This window comes from Acomys russatus, chromosome 22 (assembly GCF_903995435.1).
Source record: "Acomys russatus chromosome 22, mAcoRus1.1, whole genome shotgun sequence".
In the NCBI taxonomy this organism is placed as follows: Eukaryota; Metazoa; Chordata; class Mammalia; order Rodentia; family Muridae; genus Acomys; species Acomys russatus.
In genome coordinates this window covers 1113859-1129011 of record NC_067158.1, presented here as the reverse complement: position 1 = coordinate 1129011, position 15153 = coordinate 1113859, and the positions used below count along the sequence as shown (strand labels likewise).

At 38.2% G+C, this 15153-nt stretch overlaps 1 protein-coding gene across 4 annotated transcripts in view; it reads left to right on the top strand.

Moving 5' to 3' along the window:
* Positions 1 to 15153, top strand: part of Rtn4 (reticulon 4) — a 56329-nt gene that overhangs the window by 17070 nt on the left and 24106 nt on the right. Inside the window, exon 1 of one of the 4 annotated variants that reach the window (XM_051165164.1) lies at positions 11596 to 11901. The exons of the other annotated variants lie outside the window; for them this stretch is intronic. Within the exon in view, the coding sequence (XP_051021121.1) occupies positions 11868 to 11901 (34 nt within the window). The 5' untranslated portion in view covers positions 11596 to 11867. Of the gene's footprint in view, positions 1 to 11595; positions 11902 to 15153 lie in introns of those variants that run through there. 4 annotated transcript variants of the gene reach the window in all.

Here is a 15153-nt window from a genome sequence, read left to right as displayed (position 1 = left end):
AGAATGTTGTGGGAAAAATAAGATGTATGTGTTGGGTATTGAGTTTAATAATTTTAGAGCAGAAACAGTTCAGGTTGATAAGTGACCAATGTTTGTCAATAAAGAATGGTAAGGGACATCAATCCTAGACAGGCTGGCTAAGTAGACTCCCTGAGTCAAGCAAGCTTGGAGTTCAGTGAGAGACTCTGCCTCAGGAAACAACTTATGTGATGTACTTAAACAAATGCACACCTCCCCCAAACAAACAAAACAGAAGGACAAGAGTCTGTGGTAAAAGGCACTTAAGTAACTGATGGAGAGAATAGGCAAAGGCAGTAAGAAAAGATGGCGTGACACAGCCAGGCTTCTGAAATGATTGATAATATATATCTGGAAGCAGCATTATTAGAGAGTACTTGACACGCCCTGTCTCCAGTTGTGCAGAGTACAGGAGGGTGTGCAGCCTCAGAAGCACCACAGGGAAAGCAGTGTCAAGGAAGAACCAGGTTTTAGTGAGAGAAGAAATGGAGACCTGTGGTGGCGGTGGCAGTGCACGCCTTTAATCCCAGCACTCAGGGAGGCAGAGAGTTTGAGGCTAGCCTGGTCTACAAAGCAAGTCCAGGACAGCCAAGGCTACACAGAGTAACCCTGTCTCACAAAACAAAAACACCAAAAAAAACCCACAAACAAACCAACAAACAAAGAAATGGAGGATTAGAGGAGACGGCTCACAGTGCAGTAGGTTTCCAGCAGCACATTAAAATGGCTCTAGGGGAAACAATAGACACGACAGTGAAGCACTGAGCAGCAACAAAGCATGGTGTGGGAGTAAAGGCCCAGGAGAAGTAGGCATGCAGCTCCTAAAATTACTGAAGGAAGACCCCAGACAAAGAGCGTTTATTCTGTAGAAACAGCCTGCCTGCAGGGTCAACCATCCATACAAAATGAAGGCAATCAGGAGGACAGGTAGTTCGAAGGCTCTTTTAAGGGTTCTAGGGAATCCTATCTGTGGCTACCTGACTCTAACTGGGATTGGCTGGTGCCTGTGGAGGGGGCCAGGCTCTAGCCACCACCAGCCTTTTAGCAATGTATGGTCCTCTCAGTGACCAATACTGACATACCTATGGAATTACCTTCTACCTTCGTGCTACCTCCCAAAACTTAATTGAATTTTCTTTTTTTTTTGTTTTTTGTTTTTTTTGAGACAGATTTTCTCTGTGTAACAGAGGCCTTGGCTGTCCTGAACTCACCAAGATCCACCTGGCTCTGCTGGGATTAAAGGCATCACCATGCCTGGCCATAATCTAATTTTCATATTTCTTAGCTCGATTTTGGAATCTGTAGCCCCTGGTTTAGAATTAAAAAGAGGGGGGGGGGAGAGTGAGCAGCAATGTCTTTGAAAGCTAAGTAAAAATGAAGAATGGGTTTGGGTACTCACTTTTAAGTAAACAATATTTTTTTCAAGGAAATCATTATTCATGACTCTTTAGCTCAACCTTTCCCCCTGAATATATGTGGAGACAGAAGCAGAGTGTGTGTGTGCCCCTGAGGTTGATGCCACCACTTTCTACCTTGTATTGAGGCAGCACTCGCCAATGGCTGCCAAGTCTGCTCTGGGGACTGTCTCTGCTTCCCACATTTGGGGCTACAGGTGGGTCACTAGGCCCACCTGGCTTTTTGTGGTTTCTAAGATCCAAACTCTGGTCCTTATGCTTGTGTGGCTGGTGCTTATAATCTTCTGAGTCATCTTTCCAGCCCCATTTCTAGAAACTCTGATTTAAATTAGATGATAAAATTATAGATATATTTAGGGTAAAATGTGATAGTCTGATAAATATGCAATGATCAAGGTAATTAGCATTCCCGTGTCCTTAAACATTATATTACATTTTGTTCAGTCGTGTGTGTGTGTGTGTGTGTGTGTGTGTGTGTTTGTTTTGAAACAAGGTTTCTCTCTGTAGCTCTGGCTGCCTTGAAACTCAGTCTATAGACCAGGCTGGCTGTAACTTAGATCCTCTTGCCTCTGCCTTCTGAGTACTGAGATTAAAGGTGAGCACCACTACTACCTTGCCTTTTCGGTAATTTTTAAACTTACATTAGCTATCACATCCACTCACTGGGGAATAGAACATAATTTGCATGTAACAAACAAAGCCTTTCATCCCAGCACTCTGGAGACAGAAGCAGGCAGATGTCTGAATTTGGGGCTAGCCTGCTCTACAAAGTGAGTTCCAGGCTAGCCAGAACTACACAGAGAAATCCTATCTTTAAAAAAAAATACAACAACAACAACAACAAAAACACAACAACAGCAACAAAAACCAAACAAACAAAAAGGAAAAAAAAAACCATAATGAATGTATATATTCCATAACAGTTATGGGAAATAAACAGTGTTTGTATAAATAATTTGGATGACATGAATTCAAGTCTTCTCACAAGTTGGTTTCATTTTCTATATGAAGAGTGGGGTTAGTTTAGATTTTTCTGCTTAATAATTTCCTTAATTAGAACAAGTATTTATTAAAAGCAGTTACTTAAAATTGCTTTGGCTTAGTTGTTTGAAGTTATTATACCATATTAATTTTCTTTGGGGGAGGGCACAAAAACAACCTTTGTTCTTTTGGCGCGCGCGTGTGCACACACTCACACATCTACTTATGCATGCACGCAGGTAGGCAAGAATGCACAGGGTTTTGTTAGAATGGCTTGCAGGCTGTGGTCCAAGTAGTTCAACAATGGCTGTTTCTTCACAGAAAATCCAAGGATCTTGGTCAGTCTACAAGACTGAAAAGTCTCAGCTGTCCCAATCTTGTGCTAAAATCTCTGTTCATTCCTATGAGAGCTGCTGGTCTTCAGTCTGTGTTGGAACCTCACAGAAGTAGATTCTAACACCAGCGAAAAGTCTGCCTTAGTAACCAGACAGATGGACTTGCCAGGGAGAATGAAGAGAAACAGGCGAAAGCAAAGGCTTCCTTCTTTCATGCCCTTTTATGTCTTCCATCCTCAAATGGTCAAATCAAGAAAATCTCCCACAGCTGTGGCCAGCTGCTTGGGTTTTAGTTGATTCCAAAGGTAGTCAAGTTGACTACTAATATTAGTTGCACAGGCCCACCTCTTGTCAACTTGACCAAAAAAAAAAAAAAAAAAATCACATATTATGCTTAGTTTCTAAATAAAAACAATAGCCAGGTCAAAATTCTGCATTCCAGCTACTCTGAATAGAGCTGCAGTGTTTTTAGATTCTCTTTTGATGAATATTACAGCCAGAATGTAAACCTCTTGAGATGGATTTGGTAGCTTATCCTGTAATCCCAACCCTGAGGGGTGGAGCCAGGAAGATCACAAATGCAAGGCCGTTTTGGCTGTCATTCCAGTTTGAGGTTAGCCTATTTTTTGAAACAGGGTCTTTCCCCTAAACTCAGAGTTCCCCTCTTTTGTCTAGGTGGTAGGCAGGAAGGCCTAGCAGTTCTCTTGTCTCTGCCCTTCCTAGTACTGAGGCTAAAAGTCACACACAAGAACCATATCCAGCTTCTTAGGTGGGTGCTGGGATTTGAACTAAAGTCCTTATAGTTGCAAGTGCTCATAACTATTCAGCCATCTCTCCAGCCCTGAAATAATCTTTCAGTGCTTTCTTTATATCACTGTAATCAGGTTGGCTTATGTAGCTAAGAGTGACCATTCTGTGGCTGGAGAGATGAGTACTTGCTTTTGAAGAAGCCTGAGATTTGCTTCCCAGCACCACATGGTAGCTCTCAACCATCTTTAACTCCACTTCCAGAGGATTTGACAGATAGCCTCTCTGATCTTCTTAGGGAACCAGGCATGCATGCAATACACATACATAAAGACATCAGAGTACTTAAAAAGAATGACCACAGACTTCTCACAGTTTCCACCTTCTAAATACCAAACTGCAAGCAGTACCACTTCATGAAGTGCTGGGGATTTAAACCAAGGCTTCATACATGCTGAGTACACACTGCCAACTGAGCTGTATTGTGCATGATAGTGTGTTAAGTAAGTACTTAAAACTCTTTTGTGTATGAGTGTTCTGTGTGCGTGTGCACCATGTGGGTGTGGTGTTTGTGGAGTCTAGAAGAGGGCCAGAGATGGATTACAGAAGGTTGTGAGCTGCCATGTAGTGATGTGAACTGAACCCTGGTTCTTTGCAAGAATAACATGATCTTAACTGCGGAGCTATATTTCAAGTGACCACATTCCCACCATATTCCTCTATTCCTCTTACTCCCTCTTTCCTCCATCAGTGCCCTTGATTCCTCTTAGAAGGGTTTAGTGTCTACTTTTCATATCACAAATTATGTATGTATACTACATAATAACATGTATATATCTAGGAATTATGTACTGTCTTTCTGAGGCTGACTTAATACACCTAACACAATTAACTTTAGTTGCATTTATTTTCCTGCGAAGAACTACATTCTTTATGGCTGAAGAAAAATGTTATTTGTGTACGCATCCCGTTTTCGTTATCCATTTCTTGGGTTTCATGATAGCTACTGTGAATGGCGCTGCACTGATGTGCAAGTTCTTTCTGCAATACAGTAATTCGTAGTCCTCCAAGAGTGGCACATCTGGGTCATGTGCTTACTGTTACTTTTTATTTTATTTAAGATTTGTTTTCTTTTATTATATGTGTATGAGATGTTTGCCAGGATTTATTTCTGTGCACTGTGTGCATTCCTGGTGCCTTTGAAGCCCAAAAGATCCCCTGGAACTGGAGATTCAGATGATTGTAAGTCACCATGTAGGTGCTAGGAACTGAATTTGTGGGTCCTCTGTGAGAGTACCAGCTGCTGTTAACCCCTGAGCCACATCTCTGGCCACTATTGTTTTTGAGGAACCTTCTCACTGAATTCCATCGTGGATTAATTAAAACTTCTGCTATCATTTGTTATCTAATTAGAAAAAACTCTTTATTACACGTGTCTATTTTTTGTTTGTTTGTTTTTTTCCTTATTAGATTTTCTTAAATAAGCATTTATTTTAGACTCACCAAGATTGGAAAGATGTTTTCTTTAAGGCTGCCAAATTCAAATAGCCAAAACACTATGAATGTAACATATATATAATTCCTGATTTGTTTCATGGATCTTTTTGCTGTAGGTAGTTTATTGTATATATGTGTATTGTTTTCTGTGCGTGCATGTTTACTCTTGTGCCTGTCTCCTGTGTGGAGGTCAGAGGACACGTTTGAAGAATCAGTTTGTTCTTTCTTCCATGTTGGTCCTGGGGGTCAAACTGAGGTTATCAGGCTTGGCTTTCCTGGCTGCGCCATCTCACTAGCCTGCTCTGTTTGCTTATTTAGTAACTGCGGTTGTGACTAATGTAAGATGATTGGCCTCTTCATTAGTTCAATTATGCAATTTCTCTGATGGCCAGTGAGGTTGAGTGGTTTTTCATGTTTTTATTGGCCATTTGTATTTCATCTTTTAAGAATTTCCATTAGTCCATTTGTAGATACTAATCTTGGCAGATGTATGACAGACTTTTTTCCCTCCCATTCTGTAAGCTCTTTACTTCACTATACCAAGCTTTTTAATTTCTTGAGTTGTCATTGTTGGCTTTATTTCTTGAGCAATTGAAGTCCTGTTCAGAAAATTCTCGCCTGTGTCTGTTTTGAAGTGTTTCCCCTTTAACAGTTTGAGAGTTTTGGGTATTTAATTACATTAAGCTATTTGGCCCACATGGAGTTGATTTTTGTATAGGTAGAGAGATGATAGAAATCCAGGTTTATGACTTTACACGGGGAAATCCTGTTTTCTTAGCACCATTTGTAAAGAGGCTGCTTTTCTCCAGTATTTAATCAAGTGGCTGTAGTTGTATAGGCTTCTCTCTGGGGTTTTTGGATCTGTGCTTGTTTTTGTGCCAGCCCTATGTCACTTTGTTCTTGCTCTGTAGTATGACTGGATATGATACCATAATATTCCGGGATTATTCTTTGTGATTAGGATTGCTTTGGCTAGCTGAGGTCTTCTGTGGTTTTTTTTTCTTGGTTGTTGTTTGTTTTGTTTGTTTGTTTTTGAATGTTGATTGCTTTTTCTATTTCTGTTAATGCCATTAGAATTTTATGGCGATTGTATTAAATCTGTAGATGACTTTTGGTAGTATAGCTTTGTTTTTTGTTTTTCAAGACAGGGTTTTTCTGTGCAGCCTTGGCTGTCCTGGACTCATTTTGTAAGTCAGGCTGGTCTCGAACTCACAGTGATCCGCCTGCCTCTGTGCTGGGATTACAGGCGCACCACCATACCCAGCTAGGCTTTTTTTTTTTTTTTCTTCCTGACAGGGTTTCTCTGTGTCACCCTGGCTGTCCTAGACTCACTTTGTACACCAGGCTGGTCTGGAACTCACAGTGATCTGCCTGCTGTCTGCCTCTGCCTCCCAAGTGCTCACCACCACACCTGGCAGTGGTAGCATAGTCATTTTTTTATATTAGTTCTGCCTAGCCTTGTGTATGGGCTATCTTTTGGTCTTTAAACCTTTTTCCAAGTTTATTTTATGTGTATGAGAGTTTTGCCTACATGTATGTATGTACATCACATGAGTACCTGGTGCCCAGGGAGGTCAGAGGGTGTTACATCTCCTGTAACTGGAGTTAAAGTTAGTTGTGAGCTATCATGTTGATTCTGGGAACAGAACCAAGGTCCAACAAGTCTTAACTGTTGAGCCATCTCTCCAAACCATTACTTCAATTTTATTCTTTAGTGCCTTAAATGTTTTCATGGTAGGGGCCTTTAACTTCCTTTGTTAGGTTTATTCCAAGGGTTTTAAAATTTGAAACAGGTCTCTCTATACTGTCCTGGAACCTGGGACTCTCCCTGTGTAGACCAGACACAGCTTAATTCTTCCTGCCTCCAACTCCCGAGTGCTGGAATTCAATGCTCTTCATTGCTCCTGGCTCCACGCTGGGTTTTTGTTGTTGGCTGTTGTTTTTGAGGCAACTCTGAAAAGGGTTGCTTCCCTGATTTGTGCAGTGTGCCCTTTGTTGTGATCCACAGACTACTGGTGTGTTTTTTAATGTTAACTTTGAATCCTAACCATTTTATAGAAAGTGTTCATCAGATTATAGATAAATCTTGTGGAGTCGATAGGGCCTCTGCTATATAAAATCATAACATCTGAAAATAGGCTCTTTTTTCCAGACTACCTTCTTATTTATATTCCTTTTATTAACTCCCTGTATTTTATAGCCAAAGCTAAGATTTCAAACATTTATTGGCCATTTGTACTTTAGTTTTTATGAATTGTTTGTTCAACCTTTGCTCATTTTAAACTTTTGATGCTCTGTTTATGGTTTTATGTTTTTATAGGCAGGATGCAGACTCTTTTGCGTTTTTTATTCCATTTTCTATTTATTCATTCACTTAATTCCAATTTCTAAAGATTTTTATGCAACCTCACATTTAAGTGGATGGTAAAGCCTGCTTCTGTTTACTACTGTCACTTCATCCTTTCTTAATTCTGGTTTACTTATAAGTGTCTGGATTCTAGCATGTTCTTTTTATTCCTGTCGTATTCTGATTTAGCTTCCTGGTGCCATGCAATTATCCTATGGAAGTACTGGAAGATTGAGTAGGTTTTGGCTAGCTTACCAGTGGTCAATTAGGCAATCAAATGCAGACTGGGTGTTGGTGCCATCTAGTGTTGGTAATGGAAAAACAGTCCTATGGAATCTTTGGTAATTAACCATAGTGAATAAATGGCACACAGAAGTTTAGTGAGCCATAGATAATGTTTCACACTTGCCAGTGATTTTCAAAATGAATTTACAAACTATTTTGAATTTTATACAGAATTAAATGCTTGAGTCATGCTCTTACAAACATTTTGAAATGACCTTGAGGATTCTTCAAATCTATTTCTTTAGTGTATTTTCATTAAAGTAAAAGGCCTAATAGTTTTAGCTTTTAAATTGTAAACTTACAACTACTTTGGGCCTTTAGTAATAAGTGTGTGTGTGTGTGTGTGTATTCTCATTGAATAACGTTTTCAATTTCTCTGGATTTTAATATTCACTTATTGAAATTGCTATGTGATTGTTAAGAGCCTTTGAAAATACTTTTTTTGGGGGGGTCATTTTAAATGTTGTCACTCATTTTCTAGATTTCACGTCCTCCATTTCTGAAGATTGAGTTCAGCAGTGTTGAAGTGCTGACTTTCAGTCTATAGAGGGCATTAGATTACAGTGTATGGTAGGGTTTGTGGTTGTTAATATCTCTCAGGAATAAAACGTTTAGCTTTGTACTTCTGTGTTGCTCAGAATTCTGAAGTTAGCGTCAGGACTGCTGTGTAGCTGTCGTTGTTTTCATATTAATAAAAGATCCTTGTTCTCCATAGTTCATAGACATAAGAATTGTAGCTTCCTAAAACAGTATTCAGGTAATGTTTTAATCACATTTTCAAACAAATGGCTGGTTTTTTGGTTTTTGTTTTTTGTCTTTCTTCTTATTTCCTTGTGCTTCTAAACACTAAAGGAAAAAAGGTAAAACAAACCAAAAGTGTTGATGGCTTCAAAAGAAGAGAAAAGTAGAAAAGGAGTTTGAGAGAGCTGGATGAGGTGGGAAGAGGTGGACACCAGTGTGGTTTTACTGTCTGTTCTTTTGTTTCTTTTTTTGAAACAAAAATTACATAGCCTTGCTATATAGTGTGCTGGCTGGCCTTGAACTCAGAGAGAGCCACCTGCCTGCCTCCTCCATGCTGGGCTTTTACATCAGCTCTGGGACAGTTCTCTTCTGCTTTAAATCCTTCCAAATAGAAACAAGATTTTTTAAAAATGCTCACACACACAATTTTTTTTGTGGTTTTTTGAGACAGGGTCTCTGTGTAGCCCAGGCTTTCCTGGAACCCACTCTGTAGCCCAGAATGCTTGAACTCACTGAGATTTGTCTGCCTCTACCTCTGGAGCGTTGGTATCAGAGGTGTGCTCCACCACTACCCGGCTCAGAGGTTTTTTTGTTTTTTTTAAATTAGGAATATTATTTAGTTATTCAATTAAGATATTTAATATTTAGATAAGTGTATGTTGTAAAAATCTTAGTGTTTTTCTTACTAAAGTGGGAAGAGAGACTGAAAGTAGGTAATTTTAGAGTATAGTATTCTTCAGAAATGAATGTAGGGCACCTTGTAGGTCTTTGATCTTATTTTTTGTATTATACATTAAAGCTTGATCTGTGACTCCCTCCTTTGGCATTCTGGACTGTTAAAGAAAATAAAATACTACCCTGAAACATGGAGGTATCATTTTGCAAATTGGGTTGAGTGTATGTTATTTGAGAATTACCCATGAAAGAAATCTTTTTTAAAAAGGTTAGTATTTGAATTCACTAAGATGAAGTTTAATGAGAAAATATGACCCATAAATTGTGTATTCATAAGTTTCGCTTGCTAGCTTTTCAGATTAAAATATTTTGTTTAGCTAACTTAAAACAACTGCAGTTTTAAAGCTGAGAAAGAAGTGGGTAAAAATGGCACTCACGAGTTAGCTAGTTTTCTCTGTACTTACCATAAATTGTACTAGAACCGAGTATCATTTTGCAAGGTTGAAATGCTTACTGAACTTAAAGGCTTCTAGTTTGCTTCCATAAATATAAACTTACAGTACTAAAAGTACATTTAGGGCTGGAGAGATGGCTCAGCGGTTAAGAGCACTGACTGCTCTTCCAGAGGTCCTGAGTTCAATTCCCAGCAACCACATGATGGTTCACAACCATCTATAATGAGATCTGATGCCCTCTTCTGGCCTGCAGGTGTACAAGTAGGCAGAGCACTATATACGTAATAAATAAATCTTTAAAAAAGAAAAGTACATTTAATATTCATATGAGTGTATTACTGCACACGGGTTGCACTGTAAAAATAAATAAGTGAAGTACTACAAATATGTGAATTATGTAAATGCCAAATACTTTTACCTTCGGAAATATGATGTAACTTGAAGATAGCTATTTACTGTCTTCTGGTGTTTGTTTTTCTTCTAGTGGAGCTCAGATTAGAACCCCACACCTTCAGCCTGCTAGGCATGCACTTGACCAGTTAGCTACATTCCCTGTCCTTGTCAGTTTGAAAGTGCTCATTTTAAAATACTGTCTTGAAGTATTTTTGTATTTACTGAACAGTTTGGGATGCTAAACTGTTCTGAGAATAGGCCACATATTTTCATCCTTGGTGTGATCTGGTGATGACAGTGTTCTCAGAATAATTACATTATATAATGGCTCAGCAAGTAAGTTAAATATTAGTTCTTAAACTGGAAACACTTTTAAATTTATTTTATTTTTTCCTTTTATTTTTATTTTTTATTCAAATTACATCCTGAATGTTATCCCCTCACTTGTATCTTCCTGTTCCCATCCTCCTTCCCGCTTCTGCCCTTTTCCCCTCCCATAAATTGATTTATTTATAATTAAGCAAGAAAGGTAGATAAAGAAAAGACAAAAAAACTGAATAATTGGCATTCTAACCACTTGAGGATTTTGCAAGATTTTGCAGTACATGTACTCAGAGCCAAGTTTCAGAGAAATGTCCCCATTTCAGTGTAGTTACAGTTAAGAGATACATGTACCTCTATGCATAGATTATATGCATAGTATTTTGGTGGGCCGTATGTATTTTAAAATATTTTAGCTGATTAAATTGCCACTATGCATTTCCTTTTCTGTTTAGGCAAGTAAAGCAGTTGTGGAACATTAGAAAGGCATTCTAGGGGGCTGTAGAGATGGCTCAGAGGTTAAGAGCACTGAGTGCTCTTCCAGGTGTCCTGAGTTCAATTCCCAACAACCACATGGTAGCTCACAACCATCTATAATGTGATCTGATGCCCTCTTCTGGCTTGCAGGTAGAGAATTGTATACATATTAATAAATAAATCTTTTTTAAAAAAGAAAGAAGCATTCTACACTGGCACGAATGCAAGTTTAATGAACTTTGAGAAATTAGAAATATCACAACCATTTATTTTTTTATTAAACTATGCCATTTTCATAGGGTAAATGATATAATTAGCACATGACTATTTCTCCCTTAGCCAAAAATCTATTAGTAGGTAGGTAGTGAGTGAGTATTTACTAAAAGATTGAATTGGAACAGATTATAATTAAATATATTTGGAAGAGTCTAGATTTCCAGAAATGTTGAATAAGAAAGAAAAAGCTTTGGTAGCTGAAGTTGAAAATTTTTCCATTGAAGTAATTTATTTAATATGCATAAGTAATTACATTGATTTTTTTTTTTTTTTTCTGCATACCTTTCAGGATTCAAAGTATGAGTGGTTTAAACCTCAGCAAGCTCAGGAGAAAGGGCTGTTTCCAACACAAAATTGAAGTTATTAACCCGTTTAAATCAGTCCATTTCTATGTTGTGGGTAAACTGTTGATTTTAGAGTTTCAAGTGAAACTGAAAATAAACAAAAAAATGAGCCACAGCAGTACAATTGAACTGCCGCTCAAGAAGGAAAGAGAAGTCTATGTGGGTGGTCTTGGTTCTGTGTCTGTTTCAGGTATATTTAGTGGTTGGCTCTATTGGAAGAGTCTTTTCTTTCCCTTTCTTTTTGGTAGCTGCCCCTTCCCCGTGCAAAGCCAGCTCCATTTGGCATGAGCAGTAAGCAAATGGCCAGGACAATAAACAGATAGGAGGAACGCATTAATGTCTGAGTATTAGTAGCCTAGTTACAGATTGTACTGCGTCAGCCTGCTCCACACCCCAAGACATCAGGTGACTCCAGTCCTGCTGCAGTTGTGCAGCACAGACTGCAGCCCTGAGCCGAGGAAACGGGTATTTCATTTCTCAGGGAGAACTTTGCAGTTTACAGCTTTTCTGTGGGTATGCATGATTTGTGATCGCTGCTGGAGGGCAGATCGAGACAAGAAATGGACGGTCAGAAGAAACATTGGAAGGATAAGGGTATATCTTTTAATCTTTCTTTTTTTATGTAACCAGTAGGATTTCTGTGAGCAAAGCTTTGCGGTTTAGATATACTTCGGATTGAACTAGAGCCTGTGAGGATGTAATGCTAAAGATTAAAATACAACAGCTGCCTCCTGTGTTTTTACAGTTGATCATGTACAGGAAAGACATGATATATTTATCCTGTTTATTTGATTTAGTCTTTTCAGTCCTGTCTGTCGGGTTTCTTTTCTAATCATGCATTTTAAATTGGTATGTGATTAATGTCTCATTTGTTGGTCACTGTGGTGTGGAGAATGTACAACCATCTCTGTAGTCTGCTGCGGCATTTCAGCCAACTTTAAATAAAGCTCAGTTGTGTGCCTGAAATCTCTCCATAGGTATGTAGATAGCAGAATTGCATTACAATAGGCTTTTCTTTGAAAATCCAATGTAAATCTTTTAAGTTTTTACTTGAATGCTTTTTATTTTTTGTTTCTTGAAATTTTCCAAATGTATGCACAGTTGTAAATATGTATCTAAATTTAAAGTACTTACCTTTGTCCTTGTAATAACCAATCAGTGATCTTGATCCTTTTCCTCCCCCTTGAAAGCTCAGATCCTTTCAAATTTCAGTGAATCATTGTGTAAGAATTTAAGCCTGCAAGGAAGTGTTGACTATTGAATATTTTAATCGCATTTTATTATGTGGCTTGTCAACTGTTGTTTATTAGAGCAAGCGAGCTGTATAGCTGACCACTTAGAATAAATGATCTTAAGTATTTCTAGAACTGTTTTTAAGTGGCCCAAATAAACATCTCCCTCAAAGGTTAGGTTTTTTTGGTTTTGTTTTATAATTCTCTTAAAATGTTACTTCCTTCTGCAGCAAAATTACTAAGATAAGAATAATGTTAAAAGCATTTCTGCAGCAGACCAACTGCAGTGCCCTGCTTTAAAACCAAAACCAAAACTGCTCAGTAAAATGTGGGGAAAAGGTGAGTTTACCATTGAATTCATAGGAGGTTTTGTTAAGGATCTTTTATTCAACATAGGGAGAGGGGAAAGCAGCTGTGAGCTTTTCATGTATGAGCTTAATAAAAAAGAGGTTTTTCTTTATTTTAGCTAAAAGTGTTAAAAATGAAGTGATTCAATATAGTTTTTTCATGAGTAAAAAGATATCAGTGATAATAAAATATGAAAAAAGCCACAGTAGGGCCTATTCTGCAACTTCCAAGCGTATTATTTAGTAAAATGTTAAGCTCTTACTTGTTAAGACAATGTAGAGAGATGAAGACAAGAAATTAAGATGCAGCAGAATCCACCTTTTATTGGAGATTTAATTATTTAAATGCCCTTAAACTCAGGTTCACTCATGAGTCTCTGTGGAGCCTTGACTTATTTATATGTAAGCTTGGTGGGCTGGCATTTCTTATTGTCTTTTGTTTTTAGTGCTTGTTTGAGTCAGTTGGACCAACTTAACTATGTTTTTTGTTGTTGTTGGTTTGTTTTGTTTTATCCAGGGGTGGTTATATTTTATTGTTTTCTATATCATCCACTAATGTTTCAGATCATAGAGTGAGATTTAATTGGAAATCACTGAGATGCCACAGATGAGTTTTTCTGTATTTTGAAAAAGTGAGGAGCCTAGTCTGAGGTGTGGGTAAATTTTGTGTACACACACACACACACACACACGCACACACACACACACACACACACACGCACGCGCACACGTCTGCTCCCCCATTCCTTCATTCTCGTATTCATATACTCCTTCCCAAATCTGTCAGCGGTAACAAATGTTTTGATTTCAGGTTTGGTTTTTGTTTTGGTGAAGTTTTAAGTGTGAGCTGTTTGGTTGATTTTGTTTTTTCCTATTAGATATTTAGTCTTTTAGGCTAAGAACATTATAATTGGCATTGTTACAGTTTTGCTATTTTCTGTTTGTTAGCAGAATATTTTGATAAATCTACATAATGCTTTATTATTGAAGCTATGGAAATCCCAGGTTAGCATGAAGGATGGGAAGAGCTGAGAGTCTAGGCCAGTTGGGGGAAGAATGCTGTAAAACTATCAGCAGCAGAGATGGCTCCACACTGTAGCCCCTGGCAGCCTGTGAGTTCTTTTTTAGGTATCTCTACTAAGGTAAATGGATCCCTAACAGCACCACAGGAAAGAATTCTAGGACCAGACGGTATGGTCCTCTAGGCCCTCTAGGACCTCTATATGTAAGCACAAAGGTTAAGAGAAAGAGGTGCACCTCACAAATCTGTCTGTCAGAAATATTGGGCCGGAAAGCTGAAGATGATGCTCCGACAGTGTAGAGAGTTTTGGGTGACTGTTCAGGCAGCAAACTGTCTGTCTTTTTTTTTTTTTTTTTTTTTTTTGAGGCTGCTAACCTGCACTTTCAATTCACTCAGGTAATTAAGTTTTATTCCTTCTCAAGTCTCTGGGGTTGAAGACCAAAGAGTTTAGTCTTAAAATTAAGCTTAGTTCTTTAGGAGTTAAGATGAGTTTTGGTCTAGATAGATGTTTTAAGTTGATAGAGATTAGATATGCTAGATATTAATTTTCTTTTTCTTTTTTTTTTAGATATTAATTTTCATTCAGGGTTTTTGACTCACTTATATAATTCCTGTTTGTATTATGGTTTTTGCTGTATGTAGCTTATTTTATTTATGTGTAATAGTACAAATGTATACGTAAAAAATAAAAATAATTTAAAAAAAAGATAGAGACAGGTGCCTGGGAAGAAAATACTACATAGTGTGAGCACAAGTGTGGGCTTCTCAAAGAATAGGAATTAGCAGCAGGTATATGCATTTTTGTGGTTCTCCAGGTACATCTCAAGGATTGCTAAGAACTTTTTTCTATAAATGAGATTATAGAGTCTGATGAGTCCTTGGATAGGTTCCAGACTTGGTTAAATCAGGAGCACTAGCGTTGTACTAGGAGCTAGCGCATGGTCATGGTCTTTCCTTTGTAAGTGGGACTTCTGGTGAGATTCCTGGAAAACTGCAAATGTTAATTGTGTTGGAATTCCTGATCCTTAGAGGCCTTACCAGCTTGAGCGCTCCTCTCCCTTCCCATCCCTGTAGTTCTCCTGCCTTAACCACACCTGCTTTACAGCTACTGAGAAGATAGACTCGTGACCATGACCACAACTTTTTGGTAGAGTAGACTGTCTAGGATAATAGCTGAAAGATAGATTGGTGGGATCAAAGATGGTAGAAGGTTAGACGATCAAGGTCGGATTTCCTCAGTCTTCTC